General features: G+C 40.3%; 1 protein-coding gene across 1 annotated transcript in view; it reads right to left on the reverse strand.

Annotated features, from left to right (window-relative positions):
- Positions 1-21867, reverse strand: part of OPN5L1 (opsin 5-like 1) — a 36094-nt gene extending 14227 nt beyond the window's left edge. Inside the window, exons 1-3 of the mRNA NM_001310056.3 lie at positions 21552-21867; positions 3544-3631; positions 608-770 (exon numbers count right to left, since the gene is read on the reverse strand). Coding sequence (NP_001296985.2) covers positions 608-770; positions 3544-3631 — 251 coding nt within the window. The 5' untranslated portion in view covers positions 21552-21867. The remainder of the gene's footprint in view (positions 1-607; positions 771-3543; positions 3632-21551) is intronic.
- Between the last annotated feature and the right edge of the window lie 1311 nt (positions 21868-23178).

Consider the following 23178-nt stretch of genomic DNA (forward strand, 5'->3'; position numbering starts at 1 on the left):
CTCTCAGTGGAAAAAATCTTGCAGCCAGTAAAGTGGTCACATCTTCCTTTAGTATTAGGATTCACACTTAAGCCTTTTTATTTTTAAGAAACAAAGCATTGTTTTGATGATAAAGATTCTGAAAATAAAAAAATAATCAAACTTCTCATCACTAGTAGGCCAAGGTCATAAGTTAATACTTCCTGAGGTATTTCTTTTTCAAGTTATGTTTCATCAGAACCAACAGATTCTCTTGTTAAGGTTTTCCAGAGGAAGAGAAATTTGATCTGAATCACTGCATCTCCTCATTTTCTATTCAGAAATATGCAAGATTTGAATATTACTGCCCATGAAGAATAAACGCAGTAGGTAGTGGATATTTGGAACAAAATCTTCTCAGCCTCTCAGCCCTGCAGAAATCCAGATGATAATCTCAAATAGACATGAACACTAATTAAAATCAACAGCTCATATACCTGTTATTAACATAACATACTCCTCTCAGCCCCTCTAGTTAATTTCAACTGTTTTGACAAGAGAAGTAGCAGAGTAATTTAGTCTTTCTCACTTGGCTCAGACCTCCAAAGCCTGCAGAGGGTGTTAAATATCACGTGCATAGTGAACAAACCTGTGCGAAAGGCTGGAGGTTACAGCTAGTGGGTACAGTGTCAGTGTCATTGCAAGGTCACTGATGGCAAGATTAATAATGAAGTATTCTGCTGGTTTCAACAAATGTTTTTTCTTGTAGGAGATATATAGGAGAATACTGTTCCCACACAAGGAGCATATTCCTGCAGAGAAACATACAACATGGATTTAGAATTGACTGTAGAATTTAGAATTGAATTAGCTTGAATAGAAGGGAAAAGTTTTTTATGATAAGGTCAGTGAAGCACTGGAACAGGTTGCCCAAAGAGACAGTGGATGCCCCATCCCTGGAGATGTTCAAGGCCAGGCTGGACAGGACTCTGAGCAACCTGATGTAGCTGCAGATGTCCCGGTTCATTGCAAGGGAGTTGGACCAAATTATCTTTAAGGGTCCCTTCCAACTCAAATGATTCTATGAAATATTTACTTCATCCATCTTTTATTTTCCTTCACAGGAATAATATATTACCATAGTCAGCATAGTCAGCCATCATAGTTATTTATCAGATGAACTTCTCTCTTTTATTATATCTGTGATTTTCTCATCTTTATATTTCAAATATTTTTAGAAATTTCTTATTATCCTTCTTGTTTTGTCCAATCTATCTACAGATAAATAATCAATAGTACCAGAGTGGCCATAGGCCTTTAATTGAATTTTATCCAGGTCTACAATTCTCCATTTGGTAGCCATTCCTTTCTCTTTGAGACCTCTCAGAGGTGCCTGTTACAGTTTCTAGTAGTAACAGACAATACAGCAAGAATGCTGATTAATACATGAAAGAGAAAAATGTAGTTAAGTAATGTTTATACGAAGTGCAGATGCAACAATTTTCTCTGGCAGTACCACTTCCAGTATGAGGCTGCCAAGAAACTTAAGAAAGCTACAAGCAGACAACAGAGCTACAATATTAGACAACAGAGGACAATCAACTCACTCTCTACATTTAAACTAGCCACTAAAACCTATGAAAGTTAGACAAATTCAGAAGATGAGAGAGCAGTCAAAAAGCAGAATTTTAGGCATGCCTAATGAACTGAAGGATCCCATCATTAATATAGTATAAAGTTAAGCCACTGAGAAGAGCTCAAGTGCTTTTGTGGACCTGTTTGTTCTGGCTTTGGAAAAAATATCATTTTACCTATAGAATGTAGGTAAACATAGATATAAAAATTGAGTTTAGCAAGTTGCATAGATACCTACAACACAAACCAACATTGGCTCTTTATACACATAAGAGAATATGCCTCATTTAATGACACTCTCATAGGAAAAAAAATAAGTAATTTTCCAAAAGTTCTATAGACTATGATATTTTCTTTTAAATGAAATGTCAGACTAGCAAGTTATGTCAGGCAGTGATTCTGAATTCATCTCCATCACTGATCTCTTTAAGCCATCCCTATTGAATTCTAATTCTGGAACTGTGCAAAAATTTTACAAAGAAATCTATAACGACATTTTTGCTGGTGTCAGCAAACAGATCCAAGTACTCAATCAGGATCAGGCCATTTTCAGTGGTCTTATAAATGCACTGTATTTATTTTTTAAGCTCTTCAGAGCTTTGACATGACTGACACAGTAGATGCTGGGGGAAATTCTGATAAGTGACTCAGTAATCTGGACGTGGTTGTTAACCACAGGAATCAGAAAGTTAAAAAGAAAGTTCTGAGGAACATCATGTTGCATGACTAGCTGAGCAGATATGAGGGAGGAGGTACATGGAGTGGATATCAATGAAATCTTTGCTATTTTACCCACAGTTATTTGTTACTGATGGCATATGGAAAATATCAAAAACTGAAATAAAGCTACATGAGAAAAATTCAAGTCTATCTGGCAGAAGAAATACAGCATGATGTTTCTGCTGGGAAATTACTTTATTGTTAGCTGAACCAGCTCTGCAAACTCGGGAACGCAAACACTTCAAGAACTTCTCCCTCTAAATGGATCTGCATTGTCCAGCCAGTCTCCTCCTGAACTCAGCTGTCCATATACATCTACACTCTAACAGGAATAGGGCTTATATTCACTTAAACTTTTCAGTGTTGAAAAAACATACTGAAGAACTTGCTAATATCTGAAACCATTAAGATGCCAATATTCATTGACAGCTGATAGGGATTAAAGACACAGATTCACTTCTTGTTTGCATATTTATCTTGTATTTGTCCCATACTTCAGGGTTAATATTAGTTGTCTTTTTTTCTTTCCTGTTAAGGCATTCATTTAACTTCTACATATTTTTTCACCATCTTGCAAAGCACCAGACAGCAGACATGCTTTGTGTCCTTAGCCAAGGGGTCAGTCATTGCTCTCCAGATGTCGGGTTGCCTTTCCTTTCCTCTGACTCGTAGTTTATTGACCAATACCATTAGGATTGGATCTGATTTTTTTTCCTCAATTGGACCAGGACTATGGAGGAGAGATTTGCCTTCTCTGTAACAACAGATCCCAGAAATCTCACTTTCCAATGCAGTGCCTGTAAACATTGGCCATAAGCCTGACCTTTTTGGCACCTTATTCAGGCCCATAGCGACTACAGCTTTTGCTATTTTACTTCAGATACTATAAGGAGTCAAGATACACTGTTTTGCAACAAGGTGTGGAAACTAAAAACTCTTGTTTAGATGCAGCGACAGTTACACAGATACCAAAAAATGCCAGAGTCTCAAAATCCAGCATACCTGTCCAGTTTTATATACCTAACATTGAAAACAGCTTTTGTTCCTAAAACAAAATAGAGGATAAAAACTTCTTAATGATGTTACCCTGTGCTTTCCCCCCCTTTTAGAATACAGAGAAGCTTGTCGCTTGCCAGAAACAAGTCTGACTTTCAAAGTTGTTTATTTCTCTTTGTTGCACCAAACATAACAAAAGCTCTATAAACATATGTACCATAAAATCAGGCTTACCAAAGACCATATAGCATGTTCCAACAACAATATCAGCTGCTTCTGTTATTTTGGACTGGAACGTTGAATTAGCAAAAGATGGGTCCATCTGAAAACAAACAAACCAAAGCACGATACGGTATTAGAAATGTATAAAAGCAAATATTTGCAAGCTCTCTATAAGACTATAAGATGTACTCTGGGTGAAGGACAGGAAGAATTTCATTTTATTTTTTGAATTAGCAGTTAATTTATCTGAATAAAGGTTGTGAGGAAGACAGAGCCAGGCTCCTATCAGTGCCAGGACAACAGGCAATGGGCACATATACAAGAGGATCCCTCAGAACATCAGTCTGTGCAGGTGATGGAGCGCTGGCACAGGCTGCCCAGTGGCTGTGTGGGGGATCTGCTTCTCGGAGACCTTCAGCAGCTGCCTGGACCCTGCTCTGGTGTCCCTGCTGCTGTGGGGCAATGGACCCAGAGGGCACTGCCAGCTTCAGTCTGTCTGAAATCACAGACAAAGTCACAGCCAAGAACTGAGGCCTAGGTAAACACATTTCAATTAATTTGAGGGCCTCGTCTAAATTTGAAAACATCATAGTAATACAGCTGCAAATGGTAAAAAGTGCCTTACGTATATGTAAGTACTTGTGTAAAGTACTTCAATAAATAATTGAATGAATATTGAATTGAAGAATGAATAAATTCTTCAGAAAGGAGGCTGTGTCACAAGTCAGTAGGATTTGTTCAACTTTCCCTCCTTTGCAAAGACAGTTACACTGATGAAAAAGAGCTTCTGTCAACTGTATTCGTGATGGTCTGAGAGATATACTGACATAGCTCAGAAAAATGCCAGAATTAACATCTACTGTCATCTGCTATTCCCGTATTCCCTTAAAGAGTCTATTGTGTGGCCAGCCCTGTGACCCAGTCCAGACCTTTCTGCCCATGTGAAGTAGCTCAGTACCAGAGGCAGGGCACTAACTTGTGCACTGAAATACTCCTGCTAGATGCAGATTCAGCTACTTAGATGTTCTCACATACAGGGTTTAACACACCATCTAATTTAAGGGAAAAGAACTAAGATGAAGTTTTCTTCTAGCACAATATTTAGATATATATATACATATGTTTTCTCACAGGCAGGTTATTCCCCCTGTGGTTCCACACAACCTTCTATTTCCTAAACTGCCCTAATCCAGGCTACTCCCACTACTGACAACTAAGGGCTACATGTTTCTTCACTAGGTATTCCACCATGAGGAACGTTAAGCCTACTGCATAACACAACAAATGTTTATACTCTAAACCTTTTGCCAATATTTCTTTCATTCACTAAGCAGAAATAGGAAGATTTCACATCATAAGCCTCATCGTTTCCTAGCGTCCGGTGCTGCTGCATGTGACTGCCCTCAAGAGACAGTAACCAAAATAGCAATGGGAGGTTCAGCTGCTTCTTCCCTGAGGCAAACTCTTCACAAGGAAAAGCCAAGCTCCTGCCAGACATTACTACTACGTTTTCAATGCTCTATCCTATCAAAAGCAATCTTGATATTTAGTAAAAGAAAAGGCAACCTGCCCTATAAAACACAATTCTTCAGCTAATTATGAGCTCTTGAAATCTACTGAAACTCTTGGTTTTCCACTGTGCTATGCTTGTTCATCAGAGCCAGATACTCTTAGATTTTCTTCATATTGTTTCTATTACAGCAATACAGATAACAAAATCACACGCTGAGAAAAAGGGAGTTTTCTTCAAAGTGTACATCTCTGGCTGGGCTGAGGAAGAGCAACATTTAAGCCACAACACTAATGTAAAGAAATAATAGGAAAAATTCCTAACTAAAATCACACCTTCTGAAAAGGCCTTCATGAATGAAGCCTTTTAAAGTATGAAATCCCAAGCTCAAAGTCTCCATAAACCTATCCTCTTAAGCAGTTTCCAAGCATCAACCTCATTGACATCTTTTACAGTAATTTTGCAGTTAGTTACAGTGATTAATTTTGCACATCAGTAGTCAACAGCTCTGAGGGGGTTATGGAAAGAAGGGCTCTGTGGAAAAAAAAAAGCATCACTTCTAGAAAATGTGGATGAAGCCATCTTCAAAGAGGAACTGAAAAAAGAACAGGTCTGCATGCTGACTGCAAGAACTACTCGACACTTTCTTACATGCCTTGTATGGCAGAAATGTGTTGTGGTGGAAAGCAAGAACAATATTTACTGGCCTTTTTTTTTCTTTTTTCTTCTTTTTTTTCTCTGTCCCAGTTTACAAGCTATATAATGATAATTTGGAAAAATATCCATATTTTTTTCCCTCCATCCCTCGCCAGCTAGATTGACTTGCCACACAACAGTTGTGCATTTAAATACTCACTGAGCTCCATTAAACTTCCAATTGCACATAATTACACAAACCAAGTAACAACTAAGGCATCTGCACTCAATGTACCAATTTCAATAAAATGGTTCTTAAGTAAACTCGACACTGTACATAAATGCCATAAATCTTTTGTTTTCTCCCTTCCAATATTCTTTTCTTGACATCAGATGACATCAGATCTTCTAACCTCTACAAATCACATTTTCCCTATGTCTTCAAAGCTTTTCTCTTCCCCCACCCTATACATATTAGCATAAATATGCTAAGCAAAAGCATGAAAATTATTCAGCGGTTTGCACAGGACAGCAGGAGGAGGTTAAAACTAACAGATGAAGAGATTTTAATAACCTATCATTAAACATAAATGTATTTGTGGTAACTGGTAGGTACTATTTCAAATCACATGTCACTTGAAATAAGGAGCATATAAAGACTTACCAATAAACATAAGAACATTTTGGTTTTTTTTTTTTGTCATGGCTATACTCACAAAGACTGGATTTTGTAATGTGTAAAAATGCATTACACTTTACTCGCTTGTGAAATGTGAATAAACATTTCTGGATACAAATTCCTATTCACTAATTTTGTTCACCCATCGTAGTATGCAATCATAACATGAGCTGGCTATGCATGCATGCATGCATGGATGCACTGAGATTCTATCATTATTCAGCCTTATGGGGAATTCTCTTGGAAATTAACTTGTTTTTCACTCTGATTATAAAAGGCCATATTTTTGGAGCCCAGGATTAAAATCATGCTCATCTCCAACATCATGTCAGTCCACTGTCTATAAATAACATTTGCTGGAAGGACTAATTAGAAGTCAGAGAGCATTGTGTCATGTGTGCAGTAGATTATCCATGAATGTACGAGGGCTAGATCTACCAGAAAATGCAAGGAAAATCTGATAATACAAATCAATAAACTATTCTTTTTCTTAAGTTGTTCAGTGCCAGCTAATATGCTTAATTTGTCCTTCTAACAACATTAAAAGCATTCATATGAATCAAATACACTAAAATGAGTAGAGGTCTACAAAGAAAATGACCACTTATATACATCTGAATGAAGTATGGCAGAAGGAGAAATTTCTGATCACCAGTACAGAAATACTGCTACTTTTCAAGGACAACACAGAAAGAAAATCTGATACTCAGTAAATAAGAACAAATGAAAATAGACAAAAGCTGTTGTGTACTTCAGCATGATCAGAGTAATCTCTATATTCCCTACTCAAACCAAAATCTAAGTCTTACCATGGACTTCTCTATACTAAGATGTTGTCCTAGATTCAGATTTATAAGTGACCTCATATAAGACTTCTCATAAGAGATCACAGGGAGTCATACAAAATCATTGTATGATGCAAAAAATTGGACTTGACAAAATTAAACCAATCACTCAATCTTCAGGAAGTCATTTAGAGGGTTAGTTGGGAAAGGAAGCAATAATTTCTTTTGCCATTTGTCTAGCTCCAATTTCCAATAGACCAACTCACACATCATCACAAAGTGACCAAAAAGAAGTTACCCTTAACCTCTCCAGGGAGATTTAAATAGAATGAAATTAGGATAGAGACCGTTTCTATTCCAGAAAAATAATTTCATTGGCCTCAGCTGAAGATATGGCACTCCAGAATTTGGTCTTTCGCTACAGTAAGCTAATCCATTATCAAAAATTTCTTGAGATTTGCACCATATCTTAGGATTGCTGTGGCTACCAACCTACATTTTCAATACCAGCTAACACTGCCTTATTATTAACTCTATGCTCTAGCTTTTCTCTAGGAAGATACATTTGATCAAAATCCTTCCAATTTCAAAACCAGCAGAATCCTCTTAGTGAGGATCCTAAGTGAGCTCTTACTTCTTCCAGGATCACCAATAGATATAAAGTATATTAATACAGGCATCTTCCAGCAATGCAATGCTATCTGCAGAACATGTAGGAATTGACCCTGTCACTCTGGGGTATTCTACCATTTCTTTCCAATCTCAAAATGATTTCTATCCTTAGTTTTCTACAAGTACAAAAGTCATCTAGCTTGGTAAATGATTGGGCATTTGCCACCTGCTTCAAATCCCCTATCTTCAAAATCTCACAGTAGCTGGTAAGAATCATGGAATCAATTACAGCTGATCAGAGTAGAGGCAAAAAAGGGTGTACACCATACTGGCAGGCTACTCCCCAAATTCTTTTCACATGGGGGACCTTGGTGCAGAGGCCTCAGATCACACTCTAACTCAGACACCAAAGGGATAATGCAAGCCAAAGGACATACTCTTTTCATGCGTAGTTCCTCTTCTTGTAATGAATTTGTTGCTTTTCACCTAATGGCAACAAGAGGGAACTGCTAAGCTCAAATATGAGCATGACAGTTCCCTTATCAACACACACATCTAGATGCAACAACAACACAGATAGATTGTAAACTTCATTGAGTTACACAATGACTGTGTCACAAACCTTAAAATCCTTTATCAGCTCATGGACCAAGCTTTGAAGTTGCAAAGCACCATCTCTATCATGTGCACATCCCATTTCTTATAAAACAAATTATTCTTAGCAGTACACTTCTCTAATGCAGTCGGAAATCTTCACCCATTCAGTGGGGCTACACTGAATTTCCCTTTCTGAGTTGCAATGTAACATGACCACAGTAAGAAGAAAGTTTAATCCACACTTGGAGTTCATTGGAGACACAAGCTCTAAAGTCCCCACATTGAACAAAACAGTGCTTTGTTTCAGGAATAAAAGTGCAGTCAGTCAAAATTTCACAACTGGAATTAACACACAATTAACCTCATCTGATTTAAATCTGTGTAGCTCACACACTGTAATCAGTGTGTGAATACAGATTACACACAGAACAAAGCTGACAATTCAGTGACAAGTTAAAGAAACGCTAATTTTGTCTCTCAAGAGGTCATAAAGAAGATTATTTGCTATATCACCATGTCTTCTAAGCTGAACCTCCCTTTCTGAAGCTTACAAAGAAATAATCAGTACTGTATTGCTTGCTAGCAAGAGACCTGACTAAGAATTGAAGGAGTGAAACAGTATCAATTCAGGGTCCACAGGACAAAAAGTATCATTAATCTTAACTAAGGTCACAGGTATCCAGGTCCAGCAGAATTTATTTCCACCCACACTTGGTGAAATCGTTGTTATAATTCACACAAATACATTCTGCTTCTGTTAACATTTATGTTTTGACAAACTAGGGAATATTGGAAGAGAAACAAAAAGCAGGGGCTAATGAGAAATGTGACCTCATTACAACAGGCATGAAATGCTATCCTCAAGCACATTCACTAGAGCAGTATGAAATGTTTCTGACAAAATTTTATGAAATGCTCTACTGAACCTCAATATGGATATTCTTTTATTTATTTATTTATTGGTAAAATATGTAGTTTTCTTACTCTTCTGCTTAACAAACAACAACAGCAAAAAAAAAAGAACCACAGGAAATGAAATAAAGGAATATGTTGAATTTAATAGCGCATTATATATGGACATCAACATCTATTCTAGTTTTATATATATATATTTTAATTAAAAGCAGAATGCTTTATTTTACTGAAATCATCGAACAACTCAAAATGTTTCAGGTTTTTTTGTTATTTTGGTGTTTTGTTTTGTTTTTTCCATCACTGCAAAATAAGCTGGAGAAATTAGCTCACAAAATTCTTACCTCAAGGCCTGCAATTCACAGAGGTTACCCATTACATTCCATAGGGACTTACATTCCATGGATGACTCAATATTTGCAATTTGATTACCTGTGAAGTCTCATCTCTCCCTGTAATAAATGCATGCAGTAGCAGTAGTGTTGGTTTGGCTTTGTTGGGTTTTTTTCCTGCCTTTGCTTTAGAGCAGATGGAACAGATGCCACTGTGTTTTGTGCAAGCAGTCCATGACTCTTGGAGTCATTTACCTCTGGGTCTGCCAGCACCTCAGCTGATCAGCCTCTTAGCACATCTTAAGAACTTACAGATGCATTTTGACTGCCTTCCTTTTCTTCCAGACATTCATAGACTGGATGGGTTAAACAAGATGAGCTGCTGCTCATACCATCCAAATAGTTATTATGATAAATTCCTTTTAGCATTAAGAAAAATTAAATGAAATTACAGACACTTCCAGAGTATTTTATAGTCACACTGATAGGAAAAATACCTAGAATTGCTACTAGGTGCTTTAAAAGCAAAATTTAAAACAACCGTTTGTTTGCCTATTGAGCACATCTTCCTTATGATTATTCAAATAATGAATTGGGCTGCATTTACACAAATACTTTTATTTACTGCAAGGCAGAAATCTGCATCATCTATATTGTATTTGTATTTGCATATTATGTTAGTGTAGTATCTCCTACCAACAGTAATAAACTGGCAAGACGAGGCAAGGAAAAAGGTCTGATCTAGATGGGCTCTATTTCTTCCCATTTTCTCTTTTTCAGGTAAAACGTCCCCTTGAATTATGGTTATTTCTCCTCAGCTTCATCATGTATTCTCCTCATTGCCTTCTTTCTTCTTGCAATCCATTTGTAATGTAGAATTTACTAGGGAAGTCACATCATCGTATTTTTTCAGTTATTATTTTCAAAACTTCTTTATGAATCTTGCTTGTCTATGCAGCCAGAGGAGAACAGGAGGAACTGCAAAACAAATGCTTTGTTTGTGTACTGCTTCATTATGAATCTGAAGATAAAGTACACAGACAAAAAACATTGCAACAAGACTATTGAAAAAACCACCTATGAATCTACAGCAGGAATGCTCCATGCTCAGAATAAGGCTTTTTAATATCAGTATTTATATAGGAGTTATTTCCTCATCTGATTTAAATTTGTGTAGCTCGCACACTGTAATCAGATGGAACCACCAGCCTCCAGGCAAACCTCCTGAATTACAAAGTATAAGCACATTATCATTTCTGTTTGCAGAAGCTTAGAGATTTGTATCCTTAGTCAGTGTTTTCTAAAGGTTAATTATTCTCAGTACGGACTTTTTTACATCTTTCTTTTCCCATAATTAAATTGAATTTGTCTAGCATTAACTAGCAATCACTGACTTGCATTTTCAATCTCTACCACTGAAAGAACCATCTCATATCAGGAATCTGCTCCCCAGATACGTATTTGCAAAGCATAATTAAGTCATGTTCATCACTGGGTATACATAGATTTCTTAATTATCTTATGAGGGAATTTTTTTAAATCCTTCTTGAAGCTTTCTCTGTCTTTTTTCTCAATTCTTCAGCCTGTATTTCTCTTTCTGTGGGACAAGGATTCTAATCACAAAATACCTTCATGAATGTAGTACCTATTTCCCTATTTAGATATGCAAAGCTATTCTTTCTTTCATTCACAGTACTGTGATGGGAACTCATTGGTCAAGCATAAATAACTGCTGCCGTTAAGCTCTTTTCTAATATTTTGGGCTGTTTGATGCTACGTTTGCCTTTGTATTTGACTGATCCACCTCAACAGATCTGGAATGAAAGGGAATATAATTAAGTTTTATGGATGTCAGACTTTCATCAGCTCCACTGATGTCCAAGACTCCACTGTGAGCTGACTGCGCTTTCTGTGACAAAGCCCTTAAATTCATCCCAGCCAGCCCTGTGAGAAACTGCAGTCTTTACATGTTTTAAGATAGAGAAACTGTAACTTAGCCTCAAGCAAGCTGTACACTAGAGTTTCTGTAATTTATTTTTGCCATACATTTATTTATGCCATAATCACTTTCCAGTTTTTAACAGAATTCATTGTGTGCATCACACACAGACCTTCAGAAGGCTGCATAATATGCATAATATATGGAAATACAAAAAATAAAAATAAAAAAAAAATTCAAAGTGGCTAGAAGATACACCTTTCTGAAGAACATTCAGGCAAAAAAAACACTGTACAACCCTAAAGCAAGTATCAGTTATCTTGCACAAAATAAAGAAGTGCAAATACCGGAAGAGATGAAAGACTCCATGGGTCAAAGCTGAGAGTTCATTAGTATACATTATTGCAAAATTTAAAAGGTTGGTATGAATCAACCACAAAATGGGAAAGGAAAAAAAAAAAAAAAAGAGAGAGAGAGAAATGAAGATGATTTAATCAAGGGAAAGGTATTTCTAGTCTGTGTGTTTTTACAGGTCTGTGTGGAAGAAATGGACCTGGGGGTATTGGTTGAGGCTCAGGTGGCGAAGGAGTTGCCAACAGGAACAAGGAGGTGATCACCATTCCCCTGTACTCAGCTCTGGCAAGGCTGCACCTTGAGTGCTGCATTCAGTTTTGGCTCCCTACTACAAGAAAGATATTGAGGCCCTGGATCATGTCCAGAGAAGCGCGAGGAAGCTGTGAGGGGTCTGCAGCACAAGTCTTATCATCTCTGTGGCCCACCAGTGTACTCTCTCCAAGAGATCGCTGTCTTTTTTCGTACTGGGGACACCAGAACTGGATACAGTACTCCAGATGAAGCCTGACCAGGGCAGAGTAGAGGGGGAGGATCACCCCCCTTGACCTTCCGGCCACACCCCTTTTAATGCACTCCAGGATTCCCTTGGCCTTCTTGGCCGCCATCATGAGGCCTCCCATCAGCTCTTCTGTTCTGGGCTGAGCAAATCCTGGGACCGCAGCTGCTCCTCACAGACCATGCCCTCAGACCCTTCTCTATCTCTGCAGCACTCTTTTGGACTCTCTGTAGCTTTATGTCCTTCCTATGTAACAGCATCCAAACCTGCACCCAGCACTGGAAATGTGGCCACACAGCACAGAGCAGAGAGGGACAACCACATCCCTCACCGGCAATGCTGGGCCTGGTGCATCCCAGGGTACGGTTGGCCCTTCTGGCTGCCAGCGCACACTGCCAGCTCAGATTCAAGTTGTCACCAAGCAGAACACCCAGATCTCTGTGGGGCTGCTCTCCAGACCCTTGCCCTCAGTCTGTACATACAGCTAGGGCTGCCCCATCCCAGATGCAGAACCCAGCACTTGCTCTTCTTCATGCAGATGGGGACCATCCTCAAATTTGTCCAGGTCTTGGTGCAAGGCCTCTCTGCCCTGAAGGGAGTCAACACTCCTCCCAGCTTAGCATCATCCACAGATTTACTTAATGTAACTTCCAGATTCTTACTGGAATCAACAGTGAAAACATTAAAGACAAATGGCCTTAAAATGGAGCCTGGCATGTGACTTCAGCCAGTCAGCCAGCCAAAGCAAGGCAGGCAGGCAGGGGCCATGACTCCAGCCAGTCAGCCAGCCAAGACAGGCAGGCAGGCCGGGCCGCAACACCAGCCAGCCAGCCAATGCAGGAAGGCAGGGGCTCCAACATCTTCCAGCCAGCCAAGGCATGCTGGTAGGCAGGGGCCATGGCTCCAGTCAGCCAGCTAAGGCAGGCAGGCAGGAGCTGCGATGCTAGCCTGCCAGTGAGCCAAGGCAGGCCGATTTTGGAAGACTCATATTTTAATAATAAATATGCTCTTCTGCACTACTGATGTTTACTTTGTAGTCATTTGTTTACATCGATTTCAGTTTGGTTGGAATGCTTATCTACCACTGTCAATGGCTTCCGGGCTGGTTTGGCCCAGTTCCATGACTAGTAGGGTGGGGGGACCCACAACCCAGGAATGGGAAAAAGGGGAAAAGTGGAGAAGGGTAGGGAGATGGGCCTAAAAACAAAACAGCGGCAACAACCTGAGGAGAAACAAACTAATTTACTAAGTAAGATATCGGAATGCAAGATAACACACCCTAATACAACATAATTAGAACTGAAGATAATAAATCAAATGAAATGAGAGAGAGAGTCCCAAAACCAAAGGCCTTACTGTAAGTAAGCTGAAGTGATACGGCACCAGCCACAGAGACGAGCCAGATGGTCGTAAAGGAAAAAGGGGGGTCTCATGATCTACAAACGGTTTTTATCTTTCCCGTATTTATATATGCAGAAATGGTAACAGAACAGCAAACAGCCCTCTGGGAGATGTAGTGTGTAGCTCTTCTCTTCTGGGACAGGTACCTGGAACTGGAGCATTAATTCTTTAACTCCCAGTGCACCACATGGTGTTATGATATGGAATACCAATAATCAAAAATCACAAAACCATGACAATCATGTAAATTACAGGGGGTTGCAACTCCAGTCAGTCAGTGGGTCTTGAATATCTCCAGAGAAGAAGAATCCACAACCTCCCTGGGCAGCCTGTTCCAGTGCTGTTCTTAGCTATTTTTAGTGTATTATTGTATCATGTTATTGTTACACCTAATTGAGCTTTAGTGATTTTTTGGTGAGGAATTCTTCAGTTCCTTTAAGTGGTCATTTTTCTTATTTTTTTTGTAAAGCCCAGCAGTGAATGTCAAATTTATAAAAAAGTGATGCACATTCTTGAGCATCATGTCTTGTTGCATATTCTCTATCATGCTTTATTAAACTCTGAGATCACAAGGTTGTTTTTTTTTTTTTCCCCTCTTCTATATAATTCCCTCAGAACAAAGATAAAAGCAAAGTCAAAGCAGTAACACCACAGCATCAATAACCAAGGGAATTACAGCAAGGTTTTGTCATAGCTGTACCTTTCAGCTCCATCTTTGGGATTCTACCCCAAGTCTTAAAGAATGTCTTTAGCCTGCAGGGATGAGATGCAGCCTTTTTAGCTCTTAGCAAAGTGAATCTTCCTACCCTTGGGCAGATCAACACTTCCTCCCAACTTGGTGTCATCTGCAAACTTACTGAGTGTGCACTCAATCCCCTTGTCCAGGTCATCAATAAAGATATTAAACAGGACTGGAATCAATGCTCTGACTGGCCCTAATACTGGGGAACACCACTTATGACCAGTCAACCAGCTGGATTTAACTCCATTCACCACCACAAATAACAAATGAAACTGGTAACCTAGTAATGGCATATTCAAGTAATACATTACAAGACATTTGAAAGAACCATGAGCTCTCTTAATTTTTCCCCCACTTTTAATCTTTAAAATTATTACTAAAAAATGGTATTACCAAGTTGTAATATTCTGGGATCTAACCACCAATCCCCAGAGCTCTTAAGATAGTCACAGAGGGAATAATCTTGGTCCTGCTGCAGTGAGCATTACTCTGACATCAGCAAGGATAGGACCTCCTCCTCCCACTTAGCTGGCAGAAAACCACACAAAGTGATTTTTATTCATACAGCAGTCTGAGGCATTACATGTAATTGCTTGACAAATCTCAAACAGCTGTTTAAAGGTTGTATATCTGGCAAAAAGTTAGATTATTTGAAAAAAAATAGCATATTTTAGAAGTAAAATATCAGCAGGAATTTACTGATGAAGTTTGGAGGATGACAAAAGCATATTTACCATGCATGAATCCTGATCACTATAGACAAGAACTGTTCCTGACAGTTCTAACACTTATTTGTTGAATTCATATATTCAAATCTGATAGGCAAAGGGGAAAAACTGTCTCAGCCTCTGATAACAGAGAACCTGCCATCATCACTCAGCTATGAACAAGCAGAAGTACTGCCAGACTAGTTTTTGTTGATAGCCAGTGCCAAGAGATGCCACACATACAGTGCAACCACAGTATGACAGGTATCGAGGCTCCTCCAGTCCATTTCAACATTCCCCTGTGAACAGTGAAACCTTTCAGTTTGAGATGGTACATTTAAAAGCCGACAAAATACCTTTTAATGTCATAGTTGCCCCTGCATATAATCTAGAGGATTCATATTCATTAGGACTGTTTGCACAACTGGTTGGAACATTACATTTTCACTGAAGGAAAAGAATATATATATATATATATATATACATTATTTTACAAAAAGATTCTTGTTTAATTAAAAATGAACTTATTGCTTTGGTCAGCTCTGGCGACAATTAATTTTTATGCAAGCCAGAGGTACCTGTGAGCCAGAGAAACATCTGTAGTGAAGAGAGAAAAGCTCTTAGCATGAAATTCACTCAGTCTGCTCTCCTCACCAACACCACTAATCTCCTACACACCTACTTAGCATCTTGCACCTTCCTAGCACCTTGGCATCTCTGGAGTGGAAGACAGTACTCTACCCAGTGCTGGGCTGCAGCTGCAGCTGAGACCTTGCATCTCTGAACACATTCCCAGACCAGTAACAGTGATTGAGACAGCAGAGTGGGGAGAAAAAAACTATTTTCACAGCTGTCCTTTCAAATAAATGTTGAGTGTTCTCAGATCTCACCTTTTATGTCTGATCACAGGCAGATCATCTGCCCTGCAGCCCTATTGCCATGGCAGCCAGGCAGTCTCTATGGGAAAGCACTGGTACAACATTTATTAAATGTATATAAAAATAAAAAGTTCCACCAAACATTCTATTTTTTGAGATTTTCCATGGAAAAAGAAACAGTTTTGTATAAAAATTCTTCAGAGTTAAGTACGCTTGCAGGTAAGTGAGAAAAACAGTGTTGAGTCTCTGTTTTCTTTGCCTCATTGGTACATTTGCCTCACTAAGCAGAATGTTCAACTCATATTTGTTTTGTTTGGGGATATCTACAACTTACAAAATCAGGCCCATAAAAATGACTGTAGCTCATTAGTTGCAGATAAGCATTAGTCACCCTGTTGTGGGAACAAGAAACAGAATGCCTATACTTGGAAAAAAATACTGCTATAACTGGATGGTAAAAAGCTGCTTTCCAGTGTCACCAGAGTCAATCTGGCAAGTTCCCAAAATTGTCGTAGTTCTATAAACCACCTATAATTTCACTGCCTCTTAACACGTATAGACACTTTTGTTTTTCCACATAAAGTCAGCTTGCGCTCAACACAGTAATGGCAAAGATGTTTATGCACATTGTGGCATACGTATATTCCCATCTTTTCTCTTTTTTTGATGAAGGAATTTGAAATAATCTTTCGTCTTGGGAAGCAAAATGAATTCTCTTCGATCTCCCACCATGTGGGCATGCACAGCCACATGGAAAAAAAAAAAGAAGAGTTTCAGTGCACAGTGGAAACTTTTTCAGGATAGTTCTGAAATACACCCCTGAACTTGTGCAAATGGGTCTGTTTTTACCAATTGCTCCACAAACACCAGCCATGTTTCTCTTCCTGATCAGAACCACCAACAAAATAAAGTCAAAACGTTGGCTATGCTGGGCCTTTTGGGTGCCACACGCTTAGAAAATGCCAGGAATACACACAGCTTTTGGAGATGGAAGGGAGCAGGAGCTGCCATATGTACAGATGGAAAATTCTAGCTTTAAAGTTCGTCACCTTCAATCAACTGCTCTTTTTTCCTTTAAAACGTTCACACTAACTCCACTTAATCTCTTTATCCAGTATAAAATCTTTGTTACATCGGCACTGCTCCTTTATCAGGCACAAATTCAGAAATGTTATATGTGCGGGTCTTTTTAGTCTATTTATAAAGGCTGGAATCTCTCTGCAATCACTGGTTGCTTTGAAAATAGGCAGTTTTATAGATTTTCCACTCTTTCAGCAAGAGCTTTTTCCCTCTATACATGTTTAAAAGAGATCATTAAAAGACACAGTGGGCTGTAAACACAAGTACCTCCTGCACTGATCAGATCTCCATCTCTCAGCTGTTAACAGTGCTGATAAACATTGTGCGGAGCTCTGAGAGCAGGCAGAGCCCTTGCCCTTGCCACAGCTGCATCAAAGCTCATTTTTTTTCTGAATAGCAAGACATTTTAAAGCTTTTTATTAAAAAAACCAAACAAACCAAAAAACCTGTCTAACTCACAGGCCATGTTAGCTGTGAGCTGTTCTTTCCATTCTGTTTTCACCACGTCCCGAAATTTTGCCCATGCCAACACTATCAGTGAGGTGATACTGAACTCTGCAGTCAGCAGTGTCTTCTGCTCTTTATCTAAATGAAATAAAAAGGGCACGCCAACATCCACATCACCCCATTTATTAACCTTGTACAGTAAGGATGAGCTTCCTCTGCACACCGCTGCTCTGCCAGGAAGGTCCTGAAATGCAGGAGATGGGAAGCACCATGAGAAAACCTCACAGCTCTCAGCAGGGATCTCATACACCCTATGTAAAATCAGAAGGCATCGTTCGAAGATGCCTGCAGTAAGCAGAAATTAGGAAGCAGGTCCAGCTCAGAGGTCCACCCACAGCCTAAGGGAATTTGTCCATAAATAATGCTTGTTTCTAGAAGCTTCATAAATCTAGCATTTTGGCCACTGAAAGTAGTGAACAGAGAATACTGAGAAATGGGAAAGGGATGGGAGTGGTGCTACGAGCAAGTTCTTCTTGTAAGCAATTCTTTGTATACCTTTGATCTTTACTGCACCTTTTCCAGTTCTATTATGTAGTTTTGGGGACACGGAGACCAGAATCACAAATAGTTACAAGATATGGTGAGACTGCAGTGAAATAATCAAGTTGGTTTTCACACCATGACAGCTATCCACACTGCTTCGGAGTCAGTTTTATTCTCATCATTTATCATTTTCAAATGAAACGAGAAAGGTTGTTCTGTCTGTCTGCCTCCCATTCTCCTCCCAGGATTAATCCACCTTTGAAAGGCGTGTCCTGTTTCCCTACCAGGCAAAACTACACCCTTGTGAAACCATCTTGTACTTCACTGGTTGGCTCAGTAGCAGTATTTTATCAGAATTACCCATCACAATCTAGGGTCACATCGACCTCCTCTGTATCAGCCCCACTATCCCTTTTTGCATCCTCTCCTACAGAGGAAAAGATGTGGGTTTACTCCCAAGTAGTGATATGCCATCCACATACGGCTGTCACCAGGTTGCTAGCAACACCCAACCTAGCCTTTGCTGTTCTCTACATTAAAATGCATTATCTCTTTTCAGACAGCTAAAATGTACTAAGGCCATAATGTTCTCTCTCTAAATCAAAACTGCAAACTTCTGACACTCAGCCCCAGCAAAGCCCTTCTTCTAAAATCAGCCTTTCCTGTTCTGCTAAGTTTTCTCCAGAGAACATCTGCTTTATCCTTGTGATTTTTCCTCATTTCTTTGGAGCTCATGGCTGCTTTCTTAGAAAGGGCTTCCTTCAGGCACAACTTTCCATCTGTCCTTGGTGACAAGGAAATATCCTCACCTGTTTGTAGGTGGGTCACAGCTGCTCTCACACTATGGCTCCAACAACCCTTTAAAGACTTTGTTTAACAACAAATACTCAGTTTTTCACTTCAAGATCTTTACGTAAATAAAGGATTTCTGTTATCTCTCACTTATCTCGTCCAGATTCTTTCCAGGAACAATTCTTTCTAACTGAATCCTTTCTATGTCTGCATTGTCTTCAACTGTTTCTTTCAGCTGTCCCTTAATTCACCTTCTTTCCTCCTGACATATTTTGTATTATTTTTTTCCAATCACACCATTGCATGTGTTAAAGCCAGATACAACGATCACATATCTAGCCTATCTTCTCCCTCAAATTGTGTTATCAAAACCTCTTATTGGCTGTAGTATCTTCATATCATTGCACTCATACCAAGTGTTTGGAGAAAAGTGTAAAAAAAACTCCTGCTCCATGAGCTTCCCCAGAGGCAGCTGTTACAGATCTCCCAGATCTTCTTCATAGCATCAGGCTCAAGGGCATTTGCTGCCTGAAGACTCTTTCCTATGAGGAGTAAACTGTGACTCAAGCGATTCCTGACTCAATGCCATAGGGAAACACTACAGAGTGCTAAAGGGAACACACTGTAGACCTACATTAAATCCCATAATAAATTTTCAGCAAAATGAATCCCTTCAGGATTATATTATCTCCCAAGTGTTTCCGTAGCTATTTCTTGAAGAATTATTTCCTCAGTTTTGGAGAAGAGAATGGTTAGGCAAAGAGGGATGGGGGGAAATAATATTGGGTTTGGTCATCTCAACGTATGTATTCAACTACCTCAAATCATTATGCTCTACGGAACGGTTTCCTTCCTTGCTCTGTTTTACTGCCTGGTTTCTGTCCCAGAGTGCAACACTAGCAATTCACAACCTAAAACAGCAGTTTAGGAGGGAGGATAGTGATAGGACAAGGGGGAGTGGTTTTAAACTAAGACAGGGGAGGTTCAGGTTAGATATTAGGAGGAAGTTTTTCACTCAGAGGGTGGTGACACACTGGAACAGGTTACCCAAGGGGGCTGTGGATGCCCCATCCCTGGAGGCATTCAGGGCCAGGCTGGATGTGGCTCTGGGCAGCCTGGTCTGGTGGTTGGCAACCCTGCACATAGCAGGGGGGTTGAAATTAGATGATCATTGTGGTCCTTTTCAACCCAGGCCATTCTATGATTCTACAGTCAAAGAGCAAACCGATCACAGTACATCTCTGCTGCAGCCTGCACCTGGCTGAGGCCATGCACACTTGACACGTGCCAGGCACAGTAATGCATATAGAACTGTTTCCCTCCTTACAGTCTATTTCAGAGCCCCGAGAAAGTTTGCACAGAGCAGTCGTGCACAACTCCCTCATTTCTCACCACCACACAACAGAAATCTTGCTTCTCTGTGCAGAACAAAGAATATACTGGTGTAAAAAGTGACATTATCCCTTTCCTGTAAGACAAGTTACAGCAAAAGTGAAGGGAGACACAAGTGCTAGCACTCACATTTTGCTAATCTTTTATCAGATAGTTTAAAAATTCATGCATTACTTTGCCCTACAGATCTTGGCTTGTTCCAATGACGTACACCCTGCAAAGAAACCAACCTTGGTCAACAAGAAAGGCTGGACCTGTCCTCAGGATCCCAATATTTCTGAAAGATATGGTAGTTGAACCAGCACAGAGTCACTTAGCAATATCACTGGTACAGTCTTGGCATAAAATGTTGTATCTGAATCCTTGTGGTTGTTAACTGGGCAATGACCAATTGTTCCAGTACAAAGACAACAGTTACCTCTACAAGCCACCACTACCTGCACAGGCAGCACCACACAGTGCTGCGCAGCACCCAAATTCAGAAGTCACATACTTTCTGATGACCAGAGAAAGGCTGGCAGTGACCTACCGACAAATACCAAAAAGAGTGATTTATCTGTGTATGAGAATAAAACAACAGGTCAAAGCATCACCAGTTTATGAGAGGCTGATGAATCAGAATCGTTTGATTTGGAAGGGACTCTTAAAGGCCACCTAGCCCAGCTCCCCTGCAGTGAACAGGGACATCTACACAAGGAACAAATCCACATCCCATGCCTTCACTCATCCAATGTCAGCTTCCCTAACAAATGCTCAAAGACTCAGAGAAACAATTTTCAAAGCTGTCACAGGCAGCAACGCGTTCAAAAGCAAAACACTCAACACCACTGCAAATAGAATAAATCACAGTGACCCTTCCTCCCAACCTCAGGGGCATTCCATTCACGCACTCCAACCTTCTGCTACCATTTCATTTTATATAGACCGTGGGATTTTCAGAGAGTACACTGCAGATTTTCACTCTCTGTTTTGAGACACATCATAAGAAACACCACCCATAGCCCAGCATTTTGTGTAAGCTGGACAGATAGCAGCCTACGTGAAGTCAGTCTGGGGTTTTCCTGCAATTCCCCGAATCCTGGAACTGGTGTTCCAAACGCGACAGTGCAAACAAATAAATAAATTGAAAGATGGAGCAGATGTGCAACACAAAATATCTCTTTTAAAAGTTCCGTCGCTCCCGTACCTGTATCGTCGACGCCACGCGTGCCAGCTCTGACTGGTGACAAACGCCCTCCGACCCCTGTGCAGCAGCAGCGGCACCTGTGGAGCCGGAGGAGGGACGGGCAAGGAGAAGCGAGGAGGAGGTACCGCGGCCCCGCGGGCTCCGGGCTGGAAGCCGGGCCGCCCCCCCAGGCGCCCACCGCCCGCCGAGCCGCCCCTCGCGGCGCTGACCTCGGGCAGGTAGAGCCGGCCCGCGGCGGTGCTGCCGAGCGGAGCGCTGCGGGAGAGAGGGGAGGGAGCGCTCCGCTGCGCTGAGCGGTTGTGGCCGTGCAGCTTGTGCCCGGCTGCTGGGATGTTCCGCTCCTAAAGACACATGACGCGACTCCTGCAAGGCAGATCTGTAGCCGTCCCTGTCTCGCTGGGAGAAAAAAAAAAAAAAAAAAAAAAAAAAGGAAAAAAAAAGAAAAAAAAAAGAAAGAAAAAGAAAAAAAGGAAAAGGGGGGAAAAAAAGAAAAAAGGAAAAAAAAAAAGAAAAAAGAAAAAAAGAAAAATAAAGAAAAAAAGAACAAATCTCGACCCTGGACTCCACAGCACTCCACAGGGTAAAAAAAAGAAAAAACCTAAACCAAACCAAACCCCCTTATGTTCACTTTAAAAAGTGGGATGTTCTCAGTGCTTCTTTAAAGGCCATCCCTCAAGTTCATCTTCTGCATATGGAGAGGGGAAGAAGCAGCCTGTCTGATTGTCATAATCTGGGCAAACCCAAAGTGTGCACAGTTCAGACTTTGGCTCTACTCGTTGCTAAACAAGGACCCAAACACTCCATTTTGGCTGTGAAGAAACAGGCTGCACCACAGCCTTTTGCAGGGAGCCTTATTCCACCAAGCACCCAAGCAGCAGTACCCTGGGGTTTGCTGGAGACAACCTCTTCAAGATTCCCCATGTTCCACAACGGGTCAACAGGTCAAATACAGCAAAACAATGGTGGTAACACACACACACCTAGCAGCAGTAAAAGTGGCCATGCAGGGGATAATGGAGGAGGTCATGTCTACCTCATCAACCCCACAGAATCATTTCACAGCATCATAGAATAACAAAGGTCAGAAAAGACTGCTATTATTATCTACTCCAACCATCAGCCCAACCCCCACCATGCCCACTAACCATGTTCCTCAGTTGCCGCATCCACACAGTTCTTGAACACCTCCAGGGACGGTGACTGCAACACCTCCCTGGGCAGCCTGTTCCAATGAATGACTACCCTTTCTGAGAAGAAATTATTCTTAATATCCAACCTGAACCTCCTCTGGTGCAACTTAAGGCCATCACCTCTCACCTATCACTGTAATCGATAGAAAAAAGAAGAGGTAGACCGTCACCTCACCAAAACCTCTTTTCAGGCATTTGGAGAGAGCAGTAAGGTCCCCCCTGAGACTCTTCTTCTCTAGACTGAACAATCCCAGTTCTCTCAACTGCTACTCATAAGACTTTGCTCCAGATCTCAGCTTGCTCCAGCTTCATTGCCCTTCTTTGGAGAATCTTTCTGAGTGTCCTCCAAGTAGCAACCCACAGACATAAATCTTAAATATTTGATCCTTGTTAGCCATATAGACCCAAGAAATTTTAAACAACTCCAGTTAATAAAA

This window comes from Gallus gallus, chromosome 2 (genome assembly GCF_016699485.2).
Source record: "Gallus gallus isolate bGalGal1 chromosome 2, bGalGal1.mat.broiler.GRCg7b, whole genome shotgun sequence".
Classification (NCBI taxonomy): Eukaryota; Metazoa; Chordata; class Aves; order Galliformes; family Phasianidae; genus Gallus; species Gallus gallus.